Source organism: Polyodon spathula, chromosome 21 (genome assembly GCF_017654505.1).
Source record: "Polyodon spathula isolate WHYD16114869_AA chromosome 21, ASM1765450v1, whole genome shotgun sequence".
NCBI classification, from domain to species: domain Eukaryota; kingdom Metazoa; phylum Chordata; class Actinopteri; order Acipenseriformes; family Polyodontidae; genus Polyodon; species Polyodon spathula.
The window spans coordinates 1,067,144-1,089,192 of NC_054554.1; the positions used below are offsets into that span (position 1 = coordinate 1,067,144).

A 22,049-nucleotide genomic window follows, 5' to 3' on the forward strand; every position below is an offset into this window, starting at 1 on the left:
TTTTATTTTTATTTTTTTTCCCCCTAAAAAAATGTTCTTACAGAAATAGTAAACTTACTGAACTGAATCCAGTATATTTTACAGGATCAGAAAACAGTTGGGCACATTTTATTTTATCTTAAGAAATGGAATCTGAATTGAACTTTTAACCTCTACCCTTGACTGAACAGCCCCTAGTGTTTATCTCCATGCCAGTATTGTACATTTACTTTAAAGAGCTAACTGCTCTATAGAATTCCTGGTCAGATCAGACTGACCAGGAATGACCGACAAGCCCCAAGTGAACGGGAGCGGTCCCCAAAGATCCCTGCTTCAACCGGGAAGGGAGCTCAGGGTGCTGTCTGGTGTTGTAGTGCACTGCTGACGATATTTCAAATTCAGATACAATAATGTACAATGTTTCCCAGTTAGCCAATTTAAACTGGCTATGTTACCTCAGCTGAGCTACATTATAAAGTGTACAGCAGTATCATTAATTGTTTGCAATTGAAAGGTTTAAAAAAAAAAAAAAACACATAGTAATCCTGTATAGTGTCGTGCTCATCTAGCAGATTGCTTTTTGCTTGCCATGTTTTTTGAGTTGTTTGTACTGTGGTGGGCGTCCTCCTCCTCCTCCTCCCATCTACATTACCCAAGAAGGAGCAAGGGCCTGCAAGCTGTCATGTCTATATCTGCTTGGCTGCACTTAGTTTTGTTCCAGAAAGGTCTCCCTATCTGCGCTGGACACTACAGGGAAAGGTTTTGAGAAGTAGACGAGATGAGTCGGTGATATCAGTGCTGTAAGCTGTGCCGAATGCGGAAATGAATTACGTTGCATAATTAAGTATGCCATCATTAAACTGATCCCTGGGCTTGCTAGGCTGCAGTGGAATTAATCAGCTGAAGTTAGCAAAGTCAGGACAAATGCAGCGCAGATCAAACGCAGGTACGGTGACTGGGCTGTTAGCTTAGAGATTTAAAAGATGATGATGCATTTAGAATTGAGACGCTGTTGAGAATAGCAATGTCATTGTTTCCTTTAGTATTACATAAAGAAAAGAACTGACCCAAGTTAAAGCATGGGTTGCATTCGAAAGGCAGTATTGTGTATTCTGTGTGTGCCTCTGAGGTTGTGGAGAGTGCACAGTATATGTGCAGGAAACCTACACTGTTACCTTGCCAAACGTAAGACAGGCCCTCCTTTGTTATAAAACTGTATCATGTGATCTTCAGTGTCCATAAAAAGCCAGTTGCATTCAGAGTTCGTCTCCTAGCGACTATGCAAAGTCTGCTGTATTTCAGATAGGGTGTAACGACACTATAGCAACCAAAATGTATTGATCGGGCTTCTAAAATGTGTGTAGCGACTCTCTTCTGAATGTCAAAGTAATTCGTCCACAACTTCAGTACCAATCGGATATTGTAAGGTAAAACTATCCAGAAACTAGGAGGTAAGTAAGCAAGCAAAGGCGCTGTTGAATGCACACACCAAAGCGTCGCTCCGCTTCACTCCTTTAGTATAATGATGGCAAGTTGAAGTCTGCATTCGGTGGTGATGAGTGGAGGAGGCGGTCTCGTTGTTGTCAGCAGCCTCTCCCCTCGTGCTGTGTGTGTACTGGTAGGTTGAATTTGCAGACGGTGCAAAGCTTGTCTGGTGCAGTTTTAGTTGGAGGATTGGGGAAATGCAGCAGAGGTAAAAAATAAGGCTTTGAATGCCGTTCCAGGCAGCCTTGTGAGCTCAATTACACACGCACTGGACTTCACTCCTGAAGTGTGACTAAAACCTTCAGCTCATAGCAAAACTAGGAATGGCCTTGAACTGCCATGCAGTGGGAGTCATCCACAGAAAAGAGCAATTACAAAGAATGAGTGAACAAAGTGTGGAACTGAACAAGTGGCAGCAAATAAGCAAGAGGAAAAGGCTGTTTTTAAAAGGGGGACTCTGATAGCGGAAACAGAAGCCTCAGAACTGGCCATGTGCAGCGCTTTGCTCCCTTCTCCTGGGGGCCTGTGTTACACTGACCTTCTTAGGGAGCTTCATATCAAAGGAATGAATCTTAATAAAGTTGTGTATCATATTAAAATATTAGAAGATACGATTCTTGCAAAAATTGAGAGTCCACAGAATATAAGTTATTGATCTGATATTGTGAGTGTGAGTAGCCTATAATCTTATCACTGTTGTGCTTTGTTCACAACCACAAAGAGGTCATATTCAAGACAGGCTTATGTTTTTTTTTTTTTGGTTTGTTTTGTTTTTTAATCCATTATAATAATATAAAAATAAATCTAGCCAAAACGCTTGTATAAATTACTTTAAATGACTTTACTTATTGAGGAAGGTATTTGTCTTTATGAATTAATTTTCTGCAGGGAAGCCCATTGTAAAAGCATAGTTAGTGTGACAGGCTCGCGTCCGCTTGTGAAAAAAGAAAAACGTGTTGAGATAAATTGGTATTTTGTATTCCTGTCTCTTTTTGCGTCATCTAAAATGCCATTGGCACTGCACGAAAGCAGCCTGGCTTTATCCTGATTCTGGACCTTGGCGAGTTTAACACCTGCAAGAAAAAAAAACATCTCGAACTGTCCCTTAACTTTGTGATGTTGTCCTTGTATGGCTGAAATCGTATTTATTAGTAAATTATGCAATCAAATGAGGATATTATGTTCTGAAAATGAAAGTAACTTTCTTTTTATTATTATTATTATTATTTTAGCCTGCTTGGACTACATCAACAAACTACAAGTGCTGCATTGTATAATATAAAGACTTCAGAAGTCCCCCGTAATGGAGAACCATCAATTAAAACACACGGAATTGAAGGTGTGTTGGACAACCAATATGCAAATAGTCTTCTGTGTGCAGGTGGCACAGCAAAACAACTGAAAATATACACTAATAAATGACAAGGTTCGATCGTTTAAATGGAAATACTTTATGTAAAATAGTTGCTGAAGAAAACGATCTGTTCTTGCCTTGTGTTTGTATCTTTTTATTCCAAGCTTGATATCTTGAAAAGTCACTCAGATGTCCAGTTTTTCTTCGGACAGTTGCAATATTTGCAAGTTGTGGTCTGTGTAGTCAAAATAATGCTTTCTGTAGTTGAGGAAAAGCGTCTTACAAAAAAAAAAAAAAAAAAAAAAGTCATTTGTAATTTATTGAATTACTTTCTATGAAGTTCTAAAGAGCAAATGGAAGTTTAATTATTTTTATTAAACATATTCTTTTGACTATCCATGAAGTCTGTCTGTTTCCATTGAGTTTATTCATATTTAGCATGTTGAATACAAGGACATACATACATATGTGTTCTTTTTAAAGTGTTTTCTTACACCCTGCATCTGACGATTACATCCAGAATTACTCATCACATTCTTATGTTTCAAATCAAGGGCTTCCTGCAATGAGACGCTGAGTAGAATTCTGGAATTCAATTAAATCGGAAGATCAGTGATTTGAATTAAAGAATGCAAGGGGCTATGCTAATGGAGTTCTGGAACTGGCAAGCCATTCGGTCCACCAGTTCCCAGACACAGGCACATCCTTGAATAACAAGAATAACACATGGTCAAAGACTTGCATAACCCTTGACCTCTGGATGATTTATTTATTTTTTTTAACACGCACAAACTAAAACGCAAACATCAAGTTATTACGCTGTTATGTTAATGCATATATATATATATATATATATATATATATATATATATATATATATATATATATATATATATATATATATATGTGTGTGTGTGTGTGTGTGTGAGAGAGAGAGAGAGTTGTAAATCTCTTAGGCCGAGACCGACGGAAACACAGCTGTACAAAGAATTATTGACCTATTTTGCAAAAGGAAGTTTATGCCCAGCCTGTGCAGAGTGACGCCCTCAGCTTCCATCCCACAGCTGCAACGTTTAGGGGACGGGCTTCTTCACAGAAACCTGATGCTAGGTCTTATTTACAAAGGGCTCTCGGGCTGAATTTCTGACGCAGCCGTGGCACTTTGCCTTGACAGGTTCGCGTTTCCAACGCAGGGGTTGCGAAACCGACGGAGCAGCTGTCAGTCAAAGGACGTTTAAATGGCAACACTGTAAAACAGAGCAATACATACTGTGCTGCTGTAAATTCAAAACCGATACAGTGTTCATTTCTCGTACTGATTTACTCGCTCCTGCGTTAGGCTTTAGTGGCTATATAGCTTTACACTGGAGCAGACTTGTTAAAGTGTGATATTATTCGTTAACTATTGTTTTTATGCATACACGATATTAAAAAAAAGATGATCGACGAAGAGGAAGAGCCGTTACAGAGAACCAAACGCAGGTTTGAGGATTTCTGCAGAAACCTAAACATGGACGAGGCCGCTAGCAGCGATGCCTGGGTCAGCTACGAAAGCATAAGCAAGAACTATACCCTGGAGGTAAGAGTTAACGCTGTAAAATCTTAGCGTACATAGATAGGCTCGATGTCTCTTATGTTACCTGTCTATGCAATACTGGCAATGCACAAACCTGTCAACGGCCTTAACGTGTAACGGGGGGTAAGCACAAATAAACAGAAAGCCTTTCAATAAATCAATTCATTAATTGAACACATAGCACATCGTTTGTTTTCCAATTGTTGTGGCAGTGCAATGCAGCTAGTCAGTAACGTATTATTATTATTATTATTATTATTATTATTATTATTATTATTATTATTATCAGTATTTGTGTATTTAAATTTACACCCAGATAATGGGGTTGCAACATTCGTGTTCTAATTTTAAACCCTATTTCTCTTAAAAGTTTCTGAAACACAAATAAGATTTGAATCACCATATAATGGAATACGTTTCATTTCATTGTATATTCTTAGTGTTTCCCCTAAGCACTTTGTTTTTCGCAGTATGTGTATTGTATTTAGTGAAACGCCCATCTTATTGTTATCTTCCCTGTTTTTACAATGTAAAACAATAACCCAAGAGAATAATTGTTGAGCTCTCATGCAGTGGTTTGTTAAGGAATAGGGTCGACCTTACCTAGTGTAGTCGCGGACCGTCTTCACTAAACATGCATGTATAGATAAATGCAGCATTTGTGTTACGAACATGCAAATGTGATTGAGTCAGCGCTCCAGACTTTCATTCCAGAACTGAATCTCACACAGATAGAACGTTTCTTGGCCTCCAGTATATCTAGTATAACTGCACCGGCAAGCTGTTGCCGTTCACGCAGGGGTGCCGCTCATGCTACTCTTTAGAAGAACTGTTTGAGAAAATGTAATGCCGTGCAAACAACACAGCGAATAGCTAATGCGATTGAAGCGAGGCAGGGTCGGCGATCTGATAAATAAATACTGCTTACCCTTTGCACCCAGTTTATTGTATACATTATTTTTTCCCAAGTTGGTTCGTTCTCAAACTTGAACCTTTATATCTTTATATGACTCATACAGCATCTCTACAACAAACACAGACACAAAGCTTGGGTGCGTGTGTCTATTGCATGCTTTTTAACTCCTTATTCAAGAGTGAGGTACCTTGGCTAGGGAATTTTCTTAGCACAAGTTTAATCGGTGCATATGAAGAGATAGCTGTCTTTAAATAAGTACATCTGCATGTTTACTTGTATCGAAAGAGCGGCTTAGTTTAAAACATGTTTAACCACATGTTGTTGAGAATACCCTAATCTGGAGTACAGTATATGGAGGCGCCAGTCAGTCCTTTCGCTACCTCACACTTTCATGTTGCCATGTGCATGCCGAGGGTGCAGGAGGTCACAAGGGGTTCTTGCTCATGATCCTGGTGGCAGCTCTGATTCTGTGTCGCTAACGCACTTTCTTTCCTTTGCTCTACCATTGCAGGGTAATGAGCTGCACTGGCTGGCGTGTGCCTTGTATGTTGCATGCAGAAAGGCAGTCCCGACAGTAAGCAAGGGCACGGTTGAAGGGAACTATGTGTCTTTAACTAGAATCCTGCGCTTCTCTGAACAGAGGTAAATAAATATCAACCGGGCGATTCATTTTCCTTTGATGTGTTTTGCTGCAGGACAAAGTCTTGCACCATTTATTCATTAAAAATAAATAAATAAATAAAACTAATAAAACACAGCATTGATGCACTTGGCTTGTTGTTTAATTCAAGTTTTGTATTCAGGTACCCACTGTTCTATAAGGAAGAAAACAAAGAAAATGTGCAATTTCCACTGGATGAGTTGCATGATTTTGGGGACTTTTTTTATATGAATCTACATTCATTGATGAAATGATTGCCTTCTTTAAAGACAGCAGCTGTTGATTTCATCGTGTCTCTTCTCTCTTATCATTAGCTTGATTGAGTTTTTCAGTAAGATGAGGAAATGGGAAGACATGGCGGGCCTGTCCCAGGAATTCCGCGAGCGCACTGTGAAGCTGGAGCGAGACTTCACTGTATCTGCAGCCCTTTTCAAGAAGTACCTCCCCATATTCCAGGACCTGTTCCGAGATTCCCAAGAGGATCCGCCCAGACAGCAGCGGAGCTGGAAACAAAGGTGCGGTCTAAGCTGCAGCTTGATGACACTGCTGTCCTTTACAGTCATTAAAGACTGTTGAATGATCTGGAACTTCCAACTGGATGTGCTTTTCTTCTCCTGTGATCATTTTTTTATTTAATGGTTTTCCAATATTACAATTTTAAATGAACAAAATACAGTTTACTCAAACTCCAGTGTGATATGGAACAAGCTGAAAAGCAGTGTTTGTGCTGTACTGAGACTTGCTTGTGTCTGTTAATGAAACCCTGGAAGCAGCTCTCATTGTATTTCTGTGTTCCACAGGCGTCAGCCCTGCACAGTGCCTGAACTTTTTAGCTTTTGCTGGATCCTGTTTGTACATGCTAAAGGTAAGCAAGCTTCTTAGCGTTTCTGATTTGCTTAGTAAGATTGCGGTTCATGGAGCTCGATGCCGAACATTCAGTATCAAAAGCTGGAAAAGTATTTGTTCTGTCAATGGAACTGTTTGATTTAGGTTACTTTCTTCTTCATCCACTGTGCTGCACCGTGAATGTTACTGGAGGGCTGTTTATTTCAGTCATCCTCATTCATGGGATAGCTTCAGTATGCAATGAGCTATTGAAAGAATTACAGTTTCCTGACAACGTATTCATAGTCACTCTTCTGGCTCTTTAACAACAGTCTGGAACAGATTTATGAATATCACACTCTCGTTTATTCATAATATAAAACAGCATTTCAAGTGTCTACAGTTAACAAAGTAGCTTTCTAAATTACCCCTGTCATGCACTTCTGTTCATTCTCAAAAACAAAAAACCTGTTAAAGCAAACATGCATTGTCAACACTGCATCTGGTAGTACACTAGGAAGAAGGCTCTCAGTTTGCAAATGGCAATGCAGCACAGGGGAGATTTATGGAATCATTGTGTCGGCTAGACGCTACTTTGAAACAAGCTGGCAGCAGATGAAGTGAAGCCCTGCGTAGGGTTCCTCAGTAACGAGTGTTTGCAGGAGTGCTGTCCCCTCAGCATGGGCACTGGGATTAGGGTGTCATGGCTTTGCTGCTTTTGGATTGGAAAGTGCAGCTGAAGGCTTGATTGCTGTTTGCCAGGAGTCTGTTTTTGCAGCAGCTGACTCCAGTGGAGAGGTTCAGGGCTCGGGCAGTGTTTTCCAGGAGGTTCACATATAGCACTACTGTAGCCAGCAGTGATTGTGTGTGCTGGGGCTTGCTCGGGCTTGCTGGGGCTTGCACAGGCTTGCATCTTTTCATCTGGAGATGAGTGTTGAGAGAGTTAGTGGAATAAATTATTAATGAAGTTGGGCACTTTCCCACAAAACTGTCCGGTGTGTTGCATGGGTAAGAAGACATTGGAAACCCAGGACTGTGGGGCACTGCTGTTAACTATGAGGTAAGGCTGGCCATGAGCTCCCTGTATTTAATGAGTGGCAATAATTCTCTCTCTCTCTCTCTCTCTCTCTCTCTCTCTCTCTCTCTCTCTCTCTCTCTCTCTGGTGTATAGTGCTTCTAATATACCTTGCATTAATGCAATGGCTTACTATCTGCTAGATGTCATGTCTTCTGAGTGAATACTGTTGTTTTTTTGTTCTTAAACATTATACACAAGTTATACTACAATGAAAGTGCTTGTTAAAATTCACTTTCACACTGATAAGGTTTAGGGGCCAGATTCATAAAGCACAAACTGCATGCAGTATGTAACATTGATTGTACAGCTCCATAGTAATTACCAAATCAAGTTGTTTGTCAATACCTCAGTACAATACAGTGAACAGCCCAGTTTAGGCTTTCATCTCAAACAGTGACATGTCTAATACTCTGTTTAAAACTCCCTGGTGACAGAACCCCCCCCCCCCCCCCTTTGTTTACTGCCTCTGTGGCTGTGCTTGCTGATGGTTCCTATCAGACTCGTCTCTTATCATAGCAACCACACATACATGGCAAGTCTAGGCTTGCCTCTCAGAGAGGTGCCAGGGGGTGCAGCTTCCTCTGCTGTTGCACTGACCCATGGGGCTCATGTGAGAACACCCTTAGATCACAACAGTAAGTAGAAGGCATATCATTGTTTTATTCTGCTTGTGATTGCTGCTGCTTCTGAGAAAGGAGAAATGCTCTTCATTTGTTCAGTCCTGCTGTAAAAATTAATTAAAAAAAGTGTAATTTCAGTTCTTTTTAGTTGCGCTCTTGCATCGATTAAAATAAATAGTTAATTTTGATGCATATTTTTCTATTTATGTATTATTCATTTCTACATTAACTTTTGATATCATACAATACATTCTTGCTCATACATTCTTTTTTTACACAGTTTTTTTTTAAACTGTGAGTTGCCGTGGGACTGGAGAATGAAGGATTATACTGGAGACAAAGTGACCTGTTATTTTACTGTTTTCTATTCAGCTGATTTCTGAAACATTTTTTTTGCAATAGTTTGTGGTTAGAGTTTGTGTGCAGATGGTACGCTTGAGCAGGAAGCTTTTAAAACTGGCTTTCCTAGATAATAATATATGCACTTTCAATATGCGCTCTCACACACACGTCCTGCCTCTCTGTGTGTGTGTGTGTGTATGTGTGTGTGTGTGTGTGTGTGTGAACATGTGTAAGGCATTGTTTGTTTGTTTGTTTGGAGGATTCAGGATTCATCTTGGTGTTTGTTTTCGGGACTGGGAGAGCTCAGTCTGTATCACACACTGCCTGTATCACGTTAGCCCACATTAACCACAAAACTATTTCAGCAGCAGGATCTTTTGGTCACATGTCTTTTAAGATGACCAGTGAGAGCAGTAGGACCACAGAGCTAGAATCTTGTTTTGGATTCTGTTGATGTTGTGACTGTTCTGTGACAGTTGCTTTCCTTGTGCACTCTAGAAGCAAGGCTTGGGTTAACGAAAGCTTGTATTGAGCACCTTGATAACACTTTCTGAAAGTGTTCAGAGGTATAGCTGGACAGTTCAGTCAGCCAGCAGCATCTGTGTGGAGTCCTTTACTTGTCTGAAAAGTTTGAAAACTAATTCTGCAGTTCCGGACTGAGAGTTCCAGATGCCAGTTCACCAGCTCCAGACGTTCTAAATGAGTTCTAGAATGTGTTCTCCTCCTCTGTTCCAGGGAACTTCCCTATGATCAGTGATGACCTGGTGAACTCCTACCATCTCCTGCTGTGTGCACTGGACCTGGTGTACAGGACCACTCTGCTCTGCACCAATCGGAAGGATCTGCTGAATCCCAGCTTTAAAGGTGAGCACATTATTAGCACAGTTGTCTTTTTGCCTGCCTGCCATTTAAATAGATTGAACAGGTATTTCACCCATAACTATAAAGCATTCAATGGTGATATTTTTAGTAAACATTGTGATTAGAAGTCTTTGTCAGTTTCTTCAACTGTGAAATTAGTTTTGGATTCGCATTGTTGCTGTTAGTTATTTGTAGGTGTACTATAGTAAGTTGCATAAGGGTTAACAACTGTGCTTGTGCAGTATTTTGAATTGAATTGAGTCCCGCTGTAAAGATGCACAGAGAGAGAGAGTGCTGTGCAGTGTTCAGTGGAGCTCTCTTTCCTATAGTGCTGGAGCGCTGTGCAGTGTTCAGTGGAGCTCTCTTTCCTATAGTGCTGGAGCGCTGTGCAGTGTTCAGTGGAGCTCTCTTTCCTATAGTGCTGGAGCGCTGTGCAGTGTTCAGTGGAGCTCTCTTTCCTATAGTGCTGGAGCGCTGTGCAGTGTTCAGTGGAGCTCTCTTTCCTATAGTGCTGGAGCGCTGTGCAGTGTTCAGTGGAGCTCTCTTTCCTATAGTGCTGGAGCGCTGTGCAGTGTTCAGTGGAGCGCTGTCTTTCCTATAGTGCTGGAGCGCTGTGCAGTGTTCAGTGGAGCTCTCTTTCCTATAGTGCTGGAGCGCTGTGCAGTGTTCAGTGGAGCTCTCTTTCCTATAGTGCTGGAGCGCTGTGCAGTGTTCAGTGGAGCTCTCTTTCCTATAGTGCTGGAGCGCTGTGCAGTGTTCAGTGGAGCTCTCTTTCCTATAGTGCTGGAGCGCTGTGCAGTGTTCAGTGGAGCTCTCTTTCCTATAGTGCTGGAGCGCTGTGCAGTGTTCAGTGGAGCTCTCTTTCCTATAGTGCTGGAGCGCTGTGCAGTGTTCAGTGGAGCTCTCTTTCCTATAGTGCTGGAGCGCTGTGCAGTGTTCAGTGGAGCTCTCTTTCCTATAGTGCTGGAGCGCTGTGCAGTGTTCAGTGGAGCTCTCTTTCCTATAGTGCTGGAGCGCTGTGCAGTGTTCAGTGGAGCTCTCTTTCCTATTGGAGCTCTTTCCTATAGTGCTGGAGCGCTGTGCAGTGTTCAGTGGAGCTCTCTTTCCTATAGTGCTGGAGCGCTGTGCAGTGTTCAGTGGAGCTCTCTTTCCTATAGTGCTGGAGCGCTGTGCAGTGTTCAGTGGAGCTCTCTTTCCTATAGTGCTGGAGCGCTGTGCAGTGTTCAGTGGAGCTCTCTTTCCTATAGTGCTGGAGCGCTGTGCAGTGTTCAGTGGAGCTCTCTTTCCTATAGTGCTGGAGCGCTGTGCAGTGTTCAGTGGAGCTCTCTTTCCTATAGTGTGTTCTGGAGCGCTGTGCAGTGTTCAGTGGAGCTGTGCAGTGTTCAGTCTTTCCTATAGTGCTGGAGCGCTGTGCAGTGTTCAGTGGAGCTCTCTTTCCTATAGTGCTGGAGCGCTGTGCAGTGTTCAGTGGAGCTCTCTTTCCTATAGTGCTGGAGCGCTGTGCAGTGTTCAGTGGAGCTCTCTTTCCTATAGTGCTGGAGCGCTGTGCAGTGTTCAGTGGAGCTTTCTTTCCTATAGTGCTGGAGCAGTGGAGCTCGTTCTTTCCTATAGTGCTGGAGCGCTGTGCAGTCTTTCCTATAGTGCTGGAGCGCTGTGCAGTGTTCAGTGGAGCTCTCTTTCCTATAGTGCTGGAGCGCTGTGCAGTGTTCAGTGGAGCTCTCTTTCCTATAGTGCTGGAGCGCTGTGCAGTGTTCAGTGGAGCTCTCTCTCCTATAGTGCTGGAGCGCTGTGCAGTGTTCAGTGGAGCTCTCTTTCCTATAGTGCTGGAGCGCTGTGCAGTGTTCAGTGGAGCTCTCTTTCCTATAGTGCTGGAGCGCTGTGCAGTGTTCAGTGGAGCTCTCTCTTCCTATAGTGCTGGAGCGCTGTGCAGTGTTCAGTGGAGCTCTCTCTCCTATAGTGCTGGAGCGCTGTGCAGTGTTCAGTGGAGCTCTCTCTCCTATAGTGCTGGAGCGCTGTGCAGTGTTCAGTGGAGCTCTCTCTCCTATAGTGCTGGAGCGCTGTGCAGTGTTCAGTGGAGCTCTCTCTCCTATAGTGCTGGAGCGCTGTGCAGTGTTCAGTGGAGCTCTCTCTCCTATAGTGCTGGAGCGCTGTGCAGTGTTCAGTGGAGCTCTCTCTCCTATAGTGCTGGAGCGCTGTGCAGTGTTCAGTGGAGCTCTCTCTCCTATAGTGCTGGAGCGCTGTGCAGTGTTCAGTGGAGCTCTCTCTCCTATAGTGCTGGAGCGCTGTGCAGTGTTCAGTGGAGCTCTCTCTCCTATAGTGCTGGAGCGCTGTGCAGTGTTCAGTGGAGCTCTCTCTCCTATAGTGCTGGAGCGCTGTGCAGTGTTCAGTGGAGCTCTCTCTCCTATAGTGCTGGAGCGCTGTGCAGTGTTCAGTGGAGCTCTCTCTCCTATAGTGCTGGAGCGCTGTGCAGTGTTCAGTGGAGCTCTCTCTCCTATGTGCTGGAGCGCTGTGCAGTGTTCAGTGGAGCTCTCTTTCCTATAGTGCTGGAGCGCTGTGCAGTGTTCAGTGGAGCTCTCTTTCCTATAGTGCTGGAGCGCTGTGCAGTGTTCAGTGGAGCTCTCTCTCCTATAGTGCTGGAGCGCTGTGCAGTGTTCAGTGGAGCTCTCTTTCCTATAGTGCTGGAGCGCTGTGCAGTGTTCAGTGGAGCTCTCTTTCCTATAGTGCTGGAGCGCTGTGCAGTGTTCAGTGGAGCTCTCTCTCCTATGTGCTGGAGCGCTGTGCAGTGTTCAGTGGAGCTCTCTCTCCTATGCCTGCAGTGTTGAGTGCAGTGCAGCATCGCTGTTCCCTTTGTTTTAGGTCTCCCTGAAGACTCTCACAGTAAGGACTGTAAGGCTCCCTCAGAAGCTGTGTGCATCATTGAGCAGCTGTGCAGCCTGCATGACGGCCTGGTGTTGGAGGCTAAAGGGATTAAAGAGCACTTCTGGAAACCTTTCATCAAAAAACTGTTTTATAAAAAGGTATGGCTGCTCTGCTTCTGATTTCAATTGTAATGATTGTAGTTGTTGATACTGATTGATATGTGATCACTGGTTTAAGTACATTGATACATACTATAGTAAGTCAGATGGCTCCGGTTTTCATGGTTTATTATCTATTGGAGATCACTGCTTATTTGAGTTCCCATCACAAAGACATCAACATTAAACCAATTTGCAAGCATCTATATGTAGTGTATACCACAGTGTGTGGCACGTAGTGGACTCAGAGATTGAGTGGTGCAGAATTTAGACCAGTCACATCAGCTGCTTATCCACAGTACGGTGTACACAAAGCTGTAGACAGACTGAGACGTGGTTCTATCTTCAGTAGTTAAATATATCCAGGGCTGTTAACATGGGACCGCAGTACTGTCCCTATTATAATAATAAGATGCAGTAACTGGTTTCTATACAGGTGTTTAGACGAATAACATGTCTAATACGTGTCTCCTTTCTCAACCTACAGATTTTAAAGGGAAAGGAAGAAAATCTTTCAGGGTTCTTAGATCCAGGAAACTTTGGAGATAGTTTGTGAGTATATTACAGATAAAAAAGAAACAAGGACTGTGTGAGAACATTAAGAGTGAAGCATCTGTTGTTGTGTGCTTCTGTTTTATATATATGTATATATATATTATATATATATATATATATATATAGTCTACTATGTAGAAAGTGTAATCCTTACCATGGTGATTTCAATTCAGCAGTCAACCTGCAAACACTCTACATTGCTTTCCTTTTTGCAGACCACAGCCAGTGTCCGGAAATGACAAACAAACAAATAGAATGTGCCAAGCTTGCTTTATATTGACAGAGACTTGCAAAGTTTAAAACAAGAGTTGAAAAATGCCGCAACTGAACAGCAAATGAACCTTACACAAGAATTGCTCTTGGAAAAGGGCCATCAGTCACCAAGCATGAAGTAGAATCATAGACAAAATAAACGGATCAACGAAAAAACTGTCATATCAGGCTGGCTGTGATAAATCCCCTTACACAAAAATGCTAGCAGTTGATACAGTAAAACATTCTTAAGAACAGGAAGATACATTTCCAGGCGAGTTTGTTTTAAAAGTTCAGTGGAACACCTGTAAATAACCCGTGTGTGTGTTTCCTGTGCCACAGCAAAGCTCTAAACCGGGCCTACGAGGACTATGTGCTGTTGGTGGGGAGTTTAGATGAGAGGATATTCCTGGGAGAAGATGCCAATGAGGAGATAGGAACTCCAGGCACGTGCAAACACTCCACCATGAACATGGAGCCCATGGAGCGCGCTCAGGGCAGACACGGCCTCCAGCCACATCTCCACAAGGTGAGGAGGCAGGGTCACGGTGTCAGAGTCTCACAGAACAGTTGAATTCATTCATTTACGAGCTACTTATGTGCTTTTTAATGTGTCGGCATCTGCCTTTGCTGTAGAGCATCGCGTTAGAAATATTTCCAACAAGCCCTGCGGTATTTTCAAATGGCAGGCTTCACGTAGCCTTTGTTTCTCAAGTGGGAGATTTGTGAAGCAGTAGATTTGCATATTTTTCTTTCTGTTGTGATCGGGTATTACGTAAACAGCAGGGAATGAGAAAGCCTTGCCTTGTCGGAGAGTCTGAATTAGTGCTTGTTTTCGTCAAGTCCAAGGCCCTCCGAGTCTCAACACCACTTACCGGTCGCCGATACATAAAGGAGAGCAACGTTTCCCAAACTCCGGTTTCCACGGCAACGCAGAGCGTGGGCCGCCTGCACAGCATCCTGACAGGACTGAAACAGGGGCCCAGTGAAACCCTGCTGCAGACTCTCAGGTGAGGGCGAGCATGGCTGTTACATGTTCAGTGCTGGACTGGCATCGCTGCAGACTGTCCAACCACACAGAGTTGGGAGTACCACTAGCGTAATTCCCCTAACTGCCTTTGTAGCATGCCTCAAGTCTGGACTGGGCTGGAGGGGGCACCTTTCCACTTAGGCCAACTAAATGGTTTGAGAACCATCGTCTTCGAGAATGCACACCATCATTAATACACCCAGAACTCTTTTTAAAGAGTCCTGTTTAATACCATTGGCTTTATATCAATACACTCCTGTTAAGTATTGCCTGGTTGAAGGGATTAAGAAAGAGTGTGGCAGTTTTACATCTCTTGATTTTTTTTTTTTTTAATTTCAATGTGCAACTTACCCAAATGTACCTCTTGTGTTGGCAGAACGTGTTCAAGAGACCCCTCTCAGTCCATCGCTGTCAGACTAAAGGAAATGTTTGAAGTATTCTGCCAACATTGTGGCACTTCTAGTGAGGAGTATTCAGGTCTTTCAAAAGGTTAGTAGCATGATTTGCGTTATTTTTACGGCAATTTTAAAATAACTTTTTTTTTTTTTAATTGTGATAAAACGTGCATCAGATTTGATATATTTTCTGTATGCCTTTGTATTGGTTTGTTATTTTTGTATTTGTTTTAGATATTGCTGTGAAACGCTTCCGCCTGGCAGAAGTGCTTTACTATAGAATCCTGGAAGGGGTCATTAATCAAGAAAAGAAGAGGCTAGGGGACACAGACCTGTCTGTAAGTATAGAGTGTAGGGATTGTTAACCCTTTCTGGATAAAGCGTTTCAAAAGGTTTTACAAAAAAAACAGACACGTGCACAGGCTGCTAACTGTCATATTTTTCTTTGATTGCGTGGATGCTTCCTTTAACTGGCATCTCAGGCCCAAAGCAGCTGCACAGGACTGTAATACAGCAGCCCTTATGAGTTCTCCACATCGCTAACACACGTCCCTGCCACTTGTACTGCTTGCTTATTAACGTGTCTATCAAGCTAGCAAGTGCACCTACCGGTTTGTGCCTGACTTGATGTCTCCACGACGATGTGAATTGCAGGGGATCCTGGAGCAGGACGTATTCCACAGGTCCCTCCTCGCCTGCTGCCTTGAGATTGTCATCTTCTCATACCGCCCCCCGGGAGACTTCCCCTGGGTCATTGAAATCTTCGACCTGCCGCCATATCACTTCTATAAGGTAACTGGAGCGACCCGGACAAGAATTGTACTGCAGCACCAGCATTTACAACTTCAAATCCTCATTGTGATGATGATGATCATCATCATTATTAGAAGTGTAACTCCCACCCCACAACCGTTGTGATCACAGTGTGTGAGTCCCTGCAAAATAAAGTGTTGCAGAGATCTTGAATTACCTGTAATAAGTGTACACTGTGATTGCCCGTGCTGACCCTTTGTGTGTGTGTTTGCTTGTCAGGTGATTGAGGTCCTGATCCGCACGGAGGACGGGCTCATCAGAGAGGTGGTGAAGCACCTGAACCAGGTGGAGGAGCAGGTCCTGGAGAGCATGGCCTGGAGACAGGATTCCCCTCTGTGGGAGAGCATGCGCGGGGTCAAGAACAGAGTGCCAGCCTGCGAAGAGGTCAGCGTCTCTCCTGCAACACTCAACCACACAGAAACCACAAGACATACACCTACACGCACACACCTGATTACACACTGCCACAACATACACACCAGCAGTACAAGACGTTGTAGAAGGCACCTTTTATATATTGATTCATTTATAGTTTAACAGTATGTATCACTCAGCAGCAGCATCTCTGTCCAAAAGATTCCAGAACTATCACTAAATTAAGACATTGCATCCCCACTGTAGCAGAATTGCATACTGCATGCATCGCAGTAACTGTGTTCGTGTTCTTCAGGTGATGCCATCCCAGCATTTTGAGAGTCCTGAGGGACCCGGTACCACCAGCACCCCTCTGACCCCCAGCAGGGTGAACAAGATCCGTGCCGACTGTGCTGGGAAGGGTACGTAGCTGGACAACAGAGTAAACCTGGCTTTTATTTTAAATTTAAAAAAAAAAAAAAACAGCAGCATTGATGTCATTGTGACGTCACATCCTCAGCAATCGCCCTTATCCAGATACCGTGAAACTTCCGTTAATTGGCACGAATGCACCCAGACGTCTGTGCGGTGTGCTTATCAGTATGTTTTACAAGGCAAATTCGTTCTCTGCTTGATCATTCCAGCATTTATTTCCCGCAATATTAAAAAAAACAAAAAAAAAAACCTATTTGCTTTGACGTGATCGAACAAGCGTCTACTGTATGTGTATATATATATATATATATAATGTACGTACTGTATATTGAAATACAATGAGTGTTCAGTGCATCTCCATTTATTATAAAATAAATAAATAAAGCTACATTTCTCATGCCAACCGATACAGTCATATTTTGAAATCCGCTAATCATTCCTTATTGGTTTTCCAAGCAGCCGCCTCCCCGTCTCCCGCGAGTCTGCAGGAGCGCTACAGTTCCCCCGCAGCAGGGACCGCCAGGAGGAAGCTCTTTGTGGACACTGACAGTAATCCTGAATCTGGAGGCCCAGTGAGAGTCTCTCAGCCACCCCTAGTGAACACAGTGCCAGTGCAGAGCAGGGCAGGCGACACCATCTCCATCACTCCAGTACTTGGGCAGACAGTGGTCACCATGGCGACAGCTACCGTCACTGCCAACAATGGGCAGACTATGACAATACCCGTACAAGGTAACGAACACGAATCAGAGTATTTTGTAGAACCATTGTGTGTGTGTTTTCTACACAACACGCACACAAAAAAAACAAAATCCTGAACAGCTTAGTTCATTGCAGGTATAGCTAACGAGAATGGAGGAATCACCTTTATTCCTGTCCAAGTGAGTGTGAGCGGGCAGCCCCAGCCCCTGAACGCTCAGACCCTGGCCGGCACTCTTACCACGCAGAAGATCACAGGCTCCACCCTGCAGGTGGCTGGACCGGTGGTCCTCTCTACAGGACAGCAGCAGAAGAAAAGCCAACAGAGTCCGGCCAGCACCAAGCCCAGGATGACCGGCTCCCTGTCGCTCTTCTTCAGGAAGGTACCGCCTTCACGCTTTCATTTTCAAATCTCATATTATTATTGTTTTTAGCAAATGCAATTTGGTTCGTTGGCAGTACTACCTTGTGAATACAAACACAGCGGCACAACTTGAAGTAAATCAGTATCTAAATACCACCCGAGATCATTGAAGTGTGTGTATCGAGGTTATGAAAAAGCCAGCAACTCATCCTCAGAAAGGAAGGGATTTAAAGGATGCCGGTGTTCAGATCTGCCACCCTTTTTGATGTATTCAATAGACCCCACTGACGGAGGTTGGTGTCGTGAAACGATCTTATAAATTATTGTCAGCTGCTATAGAGTTTAAGCAAATGCAGTTCAATGCTGCTTCATATTTTCAACCAATTATTTCCGACTGTTTAGAGAAACAATTTCATGTTGTCGTTTATTATTTGTTTTCTTTCTAAACAGGTTTACCATTTGGCAAGCGTGCGCCTGAGGGACCTGTGTGCGAAGCTGGATATTTCAGACGATCTGAGGAGAAAGATCTGGACGTGCTTCGAGTTCTCCCTCGTCCACTGTACCGAGCTCATGGTGGACCGCCATTTGGACCAACTGCTTATGTGCGCTATATACGTCATGACGAAAGTATGGGAATATATATAGATCACACATGAGAAATCACCATCAAATTCCAGTGCATCTTATCTCTGTGTTAAAAGATTTTTTTATGTTTAGTTGTACTTCAGTCTTATTTTGAACAGCCTTGAATAGCAACAAGAGAAACCCTACACATGAAGTATTAACTTACACAATAAAGACGTAGCTGTTTGATCTGACTTCTGCCTTGGCCGTCACCATGTCGTTATTGATCGATCCATTACTGTCTCTTCAGGTGACAAAGGAGGACAAGTCGTTTCAGAATATCATGAAGTGCTACAGGTCTCAGCCTCAGGCCAACAGCAGCGTGAGTGTCTCTCCTGTTGTCTCTTCTGTGTACAAACTGACACGACCGAGAGGGAGCAAGAAACACTAGGAGTGACAAGAGGCCGTGAGGCCCCTTGAGCATTCACTTAGTCAGCAATGTTCCCTCTGCTACCGACACTACTGCGCTTTCAGTTACTTTTTCTGGCTCCACATCACAGGAGCCTATAGTAGGAAAACTGATTAAATAGTTTTTGTACGCCACTGGCTGGGTGTTTCCACCACACTTAATGAAGTATAAGCACTAACTTATCCACAGCTTTACTGTTATATCAGATTGCCTTTTTTTTATCCGCTTTTTTTAACTGATTTGTGAAAACTGTCCTAATGTGTAATACGGCGTCTTCACAATGCAAAATACGTTCAGTTTACTGCAGGTTTTCGTTTTAGTAAAATACCTTAGCTTAGAACTTAAGTATAAGGTCATATTTTGCCTTGTTTCTGCATACATGCCCCAAGGCTCAAACAGGACAAGTTATGAACCTGGAACGTTATTATATGGCTAGCAAATAATTTGGTTCAAAAAGGTGTTTTAACCCAGCAGGACCATCTTGGACCCACGTTTTACTCTTGGAAGTGAAGCGTAACATGGCACTGCAGAGCAGTGGAGGAATGATGCTGTGCTATGACTCTCTGCCCTGTTTGTTGCTGCAGGTATACAGAAGCGTGTTGATAAAAGGACGAAAGAGACGTAACTCTGGGAGCAGCGATGGCAGTGTCCGTCAGAACTCTCCCAGAGGGGCAGGCAAGGACAAAAGTAAGTGCTTTAAAATGAGACACTGAATATTTAGATTGAGCAGACGAGCTTTCAGGACAATCAAGAGTCAGTTTCACTTGTGACATGCTGCAGCAGATTACATGAAGCTCAACAGGAAACAATCATTTCAACAGATTCCGACTGTGCTTGAATAGTGTGCGTTTGTCCTCCTGTTTTGCAGCCAGTAGAGACTCGAGCCCCATCCTCATGCGCTCCAGCAGCACACTGCCAGTCCCCCAGCCCAGCAGTGCCCCCCCCACGCCCACCCGCCTCACCGGAGCCAACAGCGACATAGAGGAGGAGGAGCGAGGAGACCTCATCCAGTTCTACAACAACATCTACATCAAACAGATCCGCGAGTTCGCACTGCGGTACACCCCCAATGGCAACGTCGCAGCTGGGGTAAAAATATTATTGAAAAAGACATTTGGAATTCTCCCTCTTTCTTTTAAACCACCCGTCAAATGAGCAAGTAAGGGCATATAAAGGGTAAATTCTTCAAATGACATTCACAAAACATCCAACAAAAAAGAAGGAAACTTCTATAGCTGTTTTAACACTTTTGGACGTTGGCTACAGAGCCCCTAGGTTACCATGAGTTTCCCTGCTCTGCGGACCAGTGGCTTTATTACCACTCTGTAATTCAATGCTTTATGCAATGTGCATTCAGGTCCTCCACCGACCAGGCAGCTGCACATTGCAGTCGTTAATCTCAGCTTTCCTTGCCTCTTGTTTGTGTGCGAAAGCAGGCAGAAGTTCCTCCCCTGTCTCCCTACCCCTCTCTACGCACCGGCTCCCCTCGGCGAGTCCTCCTGTCCCAGCACCACTCTGTGTACGTCTCTCCTCACAAGAACGGAGGAGGCCTGTCTCCCAGGGACAAGATATTCTACTACTTCAGCAGCAGCCCCTCCAAGGTGCGCAGCCAGGGTGTACAGCTTCTGGAGACCAGTGGAAAAGCTACTTTGTCGTACCTGTTATTTAAAAAATTTCTTTAGCTATATTGTTATGCTAACTTACTCTGATTTTTTTGTAACATATAAAATTCGATAAATACAGCCTGTGTTGTGATTCAAACGAAAATGTACCAGGTACCTGGTAAATGAGGGCTCTCAATACAGTGGGTATTTCAATTGACGCTTCAAACATAGGAAAATAATTGGTAGAAAATATGAAGCAGCATTGAATTGCGTTTGCTTAAACTCTGTAGCAGGTGAGAATAATTTATTTGTCGTGCACAGTATGGGAAACAAATGTATTATTTATTTATTTTTAAAGCTTGTTTCCAGACCCCAACCTCGATTAGCAGTACTGTTAGACTACCTAAGGGTAAGGTAGTCCAGAAATCAGTGCTAGTTGTAGTCTGGGAAACCTGGCGTTAATGCTCACAGCTACTTATTTTTCCACCCCCCTGCACAGAGGCTGCGAGAGATCAACAGCATGATTAAAACTGGGGAGACCCCGACCAAGAAACGAGGCATTTCATTAGAGGACAGCAGGGAGTCTCCGGCGAAGAGGGTGTGCCAGGAGAACCACACTGCCTTGTTCCGCAGGCTGCAGGACGTGGCCAATGACAGAGGCTCGCAGTAACGAGCTGCGGGGTTTGTCTGTATATAGACATGCATGAGAACATGCTGTGGCATCTGCTAGCTCGTTTGCATTGCTGTCAAGTGCTATGAAAAGCAATCCAGATTTGAATCTCTCTCTCTCTATGATTGAAATTCCCATTGCAGTACTAGCAATTATAATAGTCAGGTGGTGGTTTGCTCAAAGTAAAATGTTTCCACCACCTTTGTGAGTGTAGTTAGTTTTATCTGGCGTACTGACAACGCAGTGCATCATCACAGAGGATACTTTAGTAAAGTAATAACATTTTAGTACTGTATTTGTTTTTTTACACACACCACACACACACACACACACACATATATATATATATATATATATATATATATATATATATATATATATATATATATATATATATATATATATATATATATATATATATATACACATATATACACACACACACACACACACAATATCTGAATGCATCCATTTTCTAGACTACATATGATCAGGTTTAATATAGTGAATACACAAAATTGTGCAAGTATGTCAGATGTTTCACTTTTACAACAGGATTACTGTTAAATGTATATTTTTCTATTTCTAGAAGATTTTAACACAATATGGGAAACTAAGAAAATCGCATACGGTTACCTTAATATTTTTCTAGATTTGCTCCATATGGCTACATCTGCTGTTATAAAATACCAGGTACTGGTATAGCACAGAAGTGATAATAAAAGAACAAAAAAATTACTGTATAGGGATAAGTTATATAAATACATATATTTTCAGGGGAGAAAACAGCACCTTGTTAACAGGGCGAAGGATGGAATGGTAAATATAAACAGTATATTAAAAATTGTACCAGGCCTCAAGGTGCTAATCGTGTTTCTACTGTTGTTTTTCGCAACAATAAAGTTATTGTGCTGAGTACGTTCAGGAAGGTGTTTCCAGGTGAATTATGACCCATGGTGTGTATTCATTGCAGCGTTTAACACTTTAATGTTATGCAGACTTTACCATTAACAAAATTCGTCACTTCATAGAGCACAGGACTTGGTGACATTTACCAAGCTTTTATAAAAACAAAAAAAAAAACACATTACAGGAGATCTAGCTTTGCAATATTATGTATTTAAAATCCAC

The 22,049-nt window shown here is 43.0% G+C and overlaps 1 protein-coding gene across 2 annotated transcripts; it reads left to right on the forward strand.

Moving 5' to 3' along the window:
* The first annotated feature begins 3,905 nt into the window (after nucleotides 1–3,905).
* LOC121296603 (retinoblastoma-like protein 2) lies at nucleotides 3,906–21,248 on the forward strand. Of its 2 annotated transcripts, none has more exons than XM_041222317.1 (22): nucleotides 3,906–4,397; nucleotides 5,822–5,952; nucleotides 6,286–6,486; nucleotides 6,772–6,836; nucleotides 9,572–9,700; nucleotides 12,554–12,714; nucleotides 13,202–13,266; nucleotides 13,864–14,050; nucleotides 14,365–14,531; nucleotides 14,928–15,040; nucleotides 15,181–15,284; nucleotides 15,601–15,738; nucleotides 15,979–16,143; nucleotides 16,430–16,535; nucleotides 17,008–17,280; nucleotides 17,386–17,630; nucleotides 18,062–18,238; nucleotides 18,486–18,557; nucleotides 19,229–19,331; nucleotides 19,513–19,733; nucleotides 20,078–20,245; nucleotides 20,748–21,248. In XM_041222317.1, exons 1-22 carry the CDS (start codon nucleotides 4,257–4,259, stop codon nucleotides 20,916–20,918), a joined length of 3,303 nt encoding a protein of 1,100 aa, XP_041078251.1. In that variant the 5' UTR covers nucleotides 3,906–4,256; the 3' UTR covers nucleotides 20,919–21,248. The 2 variants fall into 2 exon arrangements, with proteins under 2 accessions (XP_041078251.1, XP_041078252.1); XM_041222318.1 differs by having other exon boundaries at nucleotides 3,908–4,397; nucleotides 20,081–20,245.
* The last annotated feature ends 801 nt before the right edge of the window (nucleotides 21,249–22,049 follow it).